The sequence below is a fragment of the Acanthisitta chloris genome, unplaced genomic scaffold, assembly GCF_000695815.1.
Source record: "Acanthisitta chloris isolate BGI_N310 unplaced genomic scaffold, ASM69581v1 scaffold11335, whole genome shotgun sequence".
NCBI classification, from domain to species: Eukaryota; Metazoa; Chordata; class Aves; order Passeriformes; family Acanthisittidae; genus Acanthisitta; species Acanthisitta chloris.
The window spans coordinates 49275-57551 of NW_008673176.1; the positions used below are offsets into that span (position 1 = coordinate 49275).

The 8277-nt window shown below is 47.9% G+C and overlaps 1 protein-coding gene across 1 annotated transcript in view; it reads right to left on the reverse strand.

The window, feature by feature from the left end:
• Positions 1-450: 450 nt before the first annotated feature.
• ST8SIA2 (ST8 alpha-N-acetyl-neuraminide alpha-2,8-sialyltransferase 2) overlaps positions 451-8277 on the reverse strand; it is a gene marked incomplete at its 5' end in the record, with an annotated part of 22408 nt that continues 14581 nt past the window's right edge. The window contains one exon of the mRNA XM_009074833.1: positions 451-869. Within this exon, the coding sequence (XP_009073081.1) occupies positions 584-869 (286 nt within the window). The remainder of the gene's footprint in view (positions 870-8277) is intronic.

The following is an 8277-nucleotide window of genomic DNA, read 5'->3' on the forward strand; positions in this document are numbered from 1 at the left end:
GTTTGGATGGATCTGTGCATGACAGGCACTGGTCTCTGCTGGGTAGCAGACAGGTCCTGCTCAGCGCCGCGGGCAGTCCCTTGGCTTTGAGAGCCACCAACAAACCTTCCCTGCCCACCCCACTCCCTGCCCCTTCCCCTCCCCGCCACGAGCACGGGGCCAAGAACGCTCCTCACCGCAGAGTGCCAGCGCCGGCGTCCTTGGCCAAACAAACTAACTACCAACCTCGGACCAGTCACGACACACGGCTTACGTTTACCCATATCTAACATACCCTCAAAAACCAAGGCCACCTTCACACCTTTTGGACATAGGGCGAATGCCCTTCGAGCCCAGCAAGCCCTCAGCAAGGGGTCTTGCCCAGGCCAGTCATGCCAGATGCTCCTGCATCTCTCCTGCCCCTTCCTTGGTGAACACCAAACAGTTATAATACTCAGGTCAATATATATAGGTACCACGTATATATATTTGTGTCGCTGTTCTGCACGTTAACAAAGACAACCAACCCCACCAGGCACCACTTGTCCTTTCTGCCCCTTCCCCTTCCTCCTGTGGCTGTGCAGGAACGCAGCTGGGGACCACCCTACGTGGCCCCATCGCACTCCCCCACAGTCAGCTTCAAGGCTCCTTGCTGGTGCAGCGTCTTTAAGGCTTTGAACTCCAAGGGCATGGTGTGTGGGCTGGCCTGTGAGGTGTAGCCATACTTCAGGCTGTCATAGTAGTGGTACTTGACCGGGTTCTGGTTCTGGTCCAGAGGAAAGGGCCAGAAGCCATAGAGATAGATCTGGTTGCAGAAACGAGTGGCTAAGGTGTACATGAGGAGGCCAGTGGTGGGTCGCTTGATGTGCACCTTGTTGGTTAGCCAGTACCTGCAAAGGGAGAGTGAAGTCAGTTATTCACCCCATACACCAAGCTCATGTCTTGCACATTTCCTCCCTCCAGCCTCTGACTGAGATACATTGGGGATTCAAAGTGAGAGATTTCTGACTAGCAGAAGAGTTCTCCATGCCAAGAAAAAGCCTCTCTAGGGACTGCATCCTCCTGTTCTCTGTCTGCTGGTTACATCACTTGTTGCCATGGCACTGAAGCATCTCATGCCTTGGCAATCCTTCATGAAAAACAAATTGCTTGCAATAGTGGCCTTCAGTGCTTCAGTCTACAATTATCTTCCAATCAACCCAGGAGATCAATACCACAGACCAAACCATTCACATGTCAAGTAGACGCCAGCAACCCCTCGAAGCAGACACACTCACACACACTGCTGATTTTCACTGATGGATGAAGATTTTTACTCTGACAGTAAACACAACAGGGCTGTAAAAACGTTTGCCTTGGAACAAAGGGTCACCAGGCTGAAAGAGCTAAAACACACTGCTGCATTCCCATTACACCCAGCGACTGCTGCTGCGATCCTGGACCAAGATACATCCTCACACTCTGCTGCATCAGTCCATCAGACACACAGCGTGGCATATTGCAATATGTATTGTGCAATATGGAGGTCAGCTCTGCTCGCTGCTGGCAAACATGCTAGTTTTTATGAGGGATGGCAAAAAGAACAGGGGAAGGATGTAGTGATGCAGGAGCAGAAATGGTATCAGCGGTTGTATTTTGGGCTGCCGGTAAAAGTTATTGCAGTATCAACATCCTGTAAGGCAATATTTCCAGCACCCAGTATTTATTGCACAGGCAACTTATCTTGTTTGCTCAGCAGAAAAAAAAATACTGTCAGAGGAGCAAAATCAGAAAGCAAAAAGTTTAGGGGGGTTGAAGATGTCCCCACTGGGTGCACTGCCCCCTCCCCCAGTACATCTGACGCCGGTGCTGCCAGGTCTGCACCCCCGATGGTGCAGGCAGTGCATCCTGCCATGCTGCAGCCCATTCGAGCCCTTGGATTATTTTGAATAGGTATTTCAAAAGGTTTGAGCTCAGGTGAGTGACTGGCAGCACCTTGGAGAAAAGGCATGAGGAAGCAGAGCAGAGCAGAGCACAAGGCATTTCTGTGCTCTCACCCAGAGGTTTGGGATCCTGCACCACAGGAAACCTCTTGCTCCTCATTCACACTTTCTGACAGGCTCCAGAGGGTCTGGTGCTCAGACAGCAGGAACCCTTGGGAGAGCTGAGCCTTAATCCTGCAAATTAGCTTTTCACAAAAGCCATTAAAATTTAGCAACTAAGGCACAAAACGTGCTTGCTTGTTCTCAGCCAGATAAGAGAAAAATTGACTTTTCTGGGGAATCAAATTCAGGAAGCAGAGTGGCTGTCTTGGCATGGTACAGGAAGGGCACGGGAAGGTTTTTCAGGGTCCCACACCCAGGAGTGTCCAAGCATCTACAGCTTTAGCAAAGGATGAGTACAACAGTTTGGGAAGGAGGTCCCTGCCTGACTCATCTTGGCATCCAGCATGAAAAATGAGCAAGAAATGGGGGGAAAACCAGTATCTCAGCATCACAGCATCAGCATTTTCTGGGCTTGCCTGGCCATACAGGTTGCACTGTGAGGACACAGCACAGCTTGCTGTGGTGTCAAGACAATCTGCTCCCACAGGTAGCCATAAACCAGCCTCCTCGATGAGTTTATGGGTAAGCACATTAGACCCCCTGTGCGCAGAGGGAAATGGGAGATTATCACAACCATTTATCACTGTGAATTAGGGTATCCTCTTGCAGCAGGGAAACAACCTGGGAAGAACTGTCAAGCCATATTAACCAGCTAGCTTTGGGGGAAGACAACTGTCTGGGTTTGTCCTGCAACTGCTTTAGCCTTAAAACTCTCCTTTTAGCAATTTTCCAGCTGGAGCACACAGAAAGATACTGGTGACCTTATGCCTGCCCAAAATATTAACTTTCCTGTTTCGTTGAGAGGCTGCAAAAAGTCTATTAACGTACAAGGACCCTGACAGCACAGCAAAGTGACCCTTGCACACAGGCAGAGGACATTCTTGTGGCCACCAATGTTTCACACATATTAATGTGCCAAAAATGACCTGAGTCAAACACAGAAGCCTAAAGAGGCACATTGTTCTCTGTAACACAGCACACACAAAAACCTGACCAAGACCAACAAGTGTGCACAATCAGCAACCAAAAGCAACCCTACAAAACCAACCCAGTGTATCCTCCTCAGCACATGCAGCTAGTGAGCACTTAGTAATACTGGGGCAGGGAACAGTGACAACTCACTATTTCACTATAAAAACTAAAACCTGGCTCTTTTGTCTGTATTTCCTTCTACTGCAGACAGGGTGTTGCAAAAATGAGCATTCAAACGTCACTCCTACAGCACCAAAAATCCTCACCCCAGCTTTGGGAGAGGTGAGGGACTCCAGGCTGTCCCAGCCCACCCCCACGGATGACATACACAACACATAATGCCCAAACCATAACACAGGTCATGACCACAGCACCTGCAATTTGTTTTCTGATCACAGAAGGTGGGAAATCCTCTGGTGAGGTCTGGGAAATATTTTTTTAATGACTGACTTGTGGTGGGAGTGTGGGAGCAATGCAAGAATATCTCCCTCTTATCTTTCCCACCACTGTCCAAGTGAGACAGTGGCCACATTCCTGGTGCAGGAGAGAACAGCTGGGGATGGAAATAAAACCTAATTAATTCTGTAAATCCAAATGAGGTTGTCTGGGCGCACATGGGATGCTGTGTCAACAGCACACCTTTAATATGTGAGGTCCAGGATTTTAATTAGGAGGAAAGATAATCTTGAAGCAGGCAGTAATTATTTTTCAAATTGGCTACACCAATCACCATAACTATTAACTGCAACATTTTATGGAAAGAGACAGCAATTAAAAGAGAAGAGCAAAGAGCAGTCCTGAAACCCAATACCTCCATTCTCAGAGCCATTCTCACCGGGTGGACCTTCTTCAGAGGCTGGTGCTGTGTCTGTAAACAAACCCTCAGGGGTGGAAGCAGCTACAGAGATAGGCGAGTGCCTGAGTGGGATGCAGCTATGAACAGGAACTGTGATGCTGTCAGGGAAAAATTGCCCCAGACAGCTCTTGTTTCAGATCATGATAGTGACAGATGGAAAATGCCAACAGATCTTCAAGGCCATCTTTGTAAGGAGGCAGCCTAGACATAAGCCCTAGCACCTACTTGAACTAAGACTTGATGGAGGCCAAGGACAGAGGCTTTAGGAAGAGCAGCTCAGAGAGTCTTGTCCTAGCTGCTATGTGGTTCTGGTTGCTCCTCATCTCCTAATCATCAGTTAGAGATGATTTAGAAGTCTCCTAAGCAGAACTGCTGCTGGCTGCCTGACCAGTGGGGTATGCCTCCTCTAAGAGGGTCACTCTGCAGCCACATGGGAAGTGACTGCTGTATTTGGACCTTAAAGCCCAGTGGGAATCCTTCAGGAGACAAAATGCTCTGAAACTGTTCCTAGGAAGCCACAGCTGCCACTCAAGACAGGGAAGGTGGCAGTCTCCTCATTACACACCTAGAGCACACACCTCACCACAGCACTCATCCTTCCCCAGCATCACTGACTTTAGGGAGCAGAGCCTGGCCTTGATTTGGGCTGAAACGCTAGGTGCAAAACTCCTCCATGCAGGCAGCATTGGAGGACCACTAGTGAGGGCAGATCCTGGTCTGTGCTTACCTGTCATCTCCTGATATGCCTGAGAAAACCCTAAAATAACCTGTACCCTCCAGGTAAGGGTTAACTGACAGGATAAAGTGAACAGAAAATCCATTGCCCTAGTGAAATGAATAAAATACTCAGGTCAATGAGGAAATCAAATTTCAGCAGTATCGGCTGCATTATTTAGTGATACAGATCAGAATAGCTGAAATAATGCAATTTCAGACCCTTTTAAAACAGCTTATTCATAAAAGTGTGATCTAAACACAAGCTGTTGTGGAGGTGCTAGTCCTTGACTGGCAGAAGTGTATTATCAGTCTGCCACACACATCCTGGTCCCAGTAATACTCAGGAAAAACAGCCACAGATAATCAAAGCCTTGACTGCACTCCACACCCACATTGGTGCAGGTGAGGACAGGACCTGCTGGTGCTGGCAGATGCAGGGTGGATGGATGAGAAGTGCTGGAGCCCAGGGAGCAATTGCTATCCCCCATCCAGCTTCTCCCAGCCCTTTGCTGTCCGTGTATCAGTCACCAAAGTAGACAAGAGCCAGTGAAGAGGTCTGTGCTGGACAGGCAGGACTGGACACATCCCTGTGACTCCAAAAGGTTGATTTGGAGTCAAGAGTTGGGCTTTATGCCCAGGCTGGGCAAAGCCCAAGCACCAAACCCAGCCTCCTTTCCCAGCCTGGATCAGTACCGTGTGGCCTAGCTCTGGCTTTGCTGACTTGGCACAAGCAAATCAATGCTGAGTCATGGATAAATGATTCGCTTCTCTTCCAGGTCTTGAGCTCTGCAATGCCCTTTCAAACACATATGGTACTCAACATCCACAAGTTAAAGCACTTGCAAGCAGACAAAAGAGGTCGAAAGTACCTGGGAAGAGAATTACCTATTTATTTCCCCTTTCCTACCTAGGCACCATCCCTTCTTTTGACAAAGACTAAAACTTCTTCCCAAGTAACTGGAACAAGTTAACTGCCTTAAAGTCCCAGTGCAGACAGACCACAGCTCAGGTACAACATGCCTCAAGTGCAGAAGAGGCAAGAACAATTGCTCACACAAGGATTTATTTATGGGATATCCACTGATCTAACCCACATGTGGCTTTATGGGGTGTTCGTAGTCCCTCACATCCCATCCCAGTCACACACTTGTGAATGGCTGTTTTCTCCCTCTACACCCTTTGCTCATCTTCTTCCCTCGCCTGACAGCAGGACCACTGTCCTTAAACCATCTGTGGGACCAGAGAAGAAGGGCTTTAAAGTATGAGACCCCAGGGCATGTATTTCAGAGAAGCCCCTGTAAGCATGAAGTACAATAAGGGAGGAAGCATGAAGTGGCTGTTTTATCCACAAGAAAACCCACAAGTAGGTGACACTGATGGACACTGGGAACAGGGTGAGAAAAGCTGAGCCAGGAGGGCTGTGAAGAGGATCAACAGCTTAGGTCTGATGTGTTAGAGAAAATGAGAGGCCATGGAGGGATGCAAACGAATGCAATCAAAGCAACAGGTCAGGAGAATCATCTGCACATGTGTGCCCTGTGTAGCTATAAGTGAGACAAAGGATGTTGGAAAGGATGTGGCATAACCATGACACGAGGTGAGAAGCAACCAAGGGAGGGTTTCCACCATGGCTGACAGATGGGAAAGGCATTTTGTCCTGAAAACTCAGTGAAGGCTTAGACACTGTTTGGGTGTGAGGATCCAGGCAGATATTCAAGGTAAAGATGAATCCACCTTATGCCCTGCCAGGTTGTACTTCTGAGGACACGTGGCAGAGCAGCACTATGGACCCTGAGCAAGGCAATCACTGTCCTGAAGAGCACATGCAAACTGTCACAGCTATTTGGATGTTAAACCTAACGGGAGACCAAGCCAAGGAGCTGGAAGGGTTATTGATTTTTAATTTTTTTTTCTTTCAAGAAGCCCTTAACAAAACCTTATGGGATTAGAATTGGTTACTGCCAAGAGACCCTCATGATGGACACAGTGAGAAACGTTAGACCAGATTAGACAAGGCAAACTGAGACGTGTCCATGAATTCTCCGCAAGGAGTGACAGACAAACCTCCAGACACAATTATTTCCCCCTGCTTCCTGCATTTCATGTTATTTCTCTAACAAAAGCTGCTTGGCAATAGGGATTACAAGGCTTTTTGGAGACGCTAAGAGATGACTTATAAGGGGCTTGCTTGCTTGCCAGCCAAGGCGATGAGCACTGCGCTCGCCAGATGAATTGCTCAGGAGACATTTTATAGCATCACTGTGAAGTGAGGCACACACCCCTGAAATGCATGGCCCTGTCCCTACCAGCTGGCTCCCTGCCACTGCACAGCATCCCTCTTCAGCCTGAGGTGTGACTCGGCTTCCTTCTGAGCTCCTCCATAGAGATGCTGAAGGCTCACTCCCCTCCTGGAGTGCAGGTGGTGAGTTGAACCATGTAAGAAGAGTCTCTGTCCTATTGCACCAATTATCTGGAATCATCAACACAAAAAGCTATCAGCAAACATTTAAGGCACTCTCACAGCTAGAAAGGTGATGTCTCAAATGATGCTGTTAAGGACAACAAAACCAAATGCTTTTTACTTATCTCGGCAACGCACACACTACAAATGCCCCAAATGCACTGAAAATTATAGGAAAAACGCTCAATTGCCACCGAAATGCATTTTGGTTTGAGGGAAAGCAGAGGAGGACAATAAATATTGTGGTTCAAGGAGGAGTCAAGGACTCACAAATGTATTTCGCTGGTAGTGAAGGAAGAAAAGGCAAAGCTTTTGTAGCCAAATTGAAGTTGGCTGAGATGTCAGCCTTTATAGAAAGTGCTATTCCTTGAAAAAAACCCCAAACCATATAAAAGAGTGTCTTGGCTGAAAGACTTCCCCCATTTATTTGTGATTTCCAGTCAACTCAGGATAGATTATAAAGGGTAGCTTTATCCAGCAAAGGAGAAGATGGGACATCTCTGCAATCACTGCCCACTGCAGCACAGAGGGATGTGCTGAGGGGCTTTGTGGATTATTGATTCTCTGCTGCATGCCACATACCACATGCCACAGGATGTATTTGTTTCACAAATCTCAGTTCTGTCAAAGAAAAGTATAGTGCTATGAACCAGCACGTTGTGTGGAGAGAGCTGGAGAGACAGGGGAATTCGTTGGAGAGCACAGCCCTCATAAGCAAAAATATAGGATGATTATAGGAATTAGACAGTGTCACAGATGATTAAGTAAACTCCTAGCAATTCTGGTCAGTTTGACCTGAGGAAAAACTCCTTCCTCACCCCAAACCAGATTGTAACAATTACCTTGAGCAGATGGTCAAGACAACCCTATTGGTACCTGAGAGACTTCCTATATAGCACCAGGAGCAGCAGCCACCTCCCTCAGCTGTGGCCAGGTCATTCAATACTGCCTGAACCACTCTTAAATCCATCCAAGTCCAAACCTGAGGACACTGCACCAAGGAAAGGGTTAACACTGACTCCAGCCTTCCCCCAGAGCCGAACAGCCCTTCACCCCCCAGCCCTGAGTTCTCCCACTGTGGGGTCCTTGGCCAGGCCACAACACCCTGGGTAGGCATTGAAGTGCTCCCATCAGTTCTGGCTTTCTGAGTGGGCTGCAATTTTCATTATATTAATTACTAATCAGTAGGCATCCTTGTTTTCCTGCTG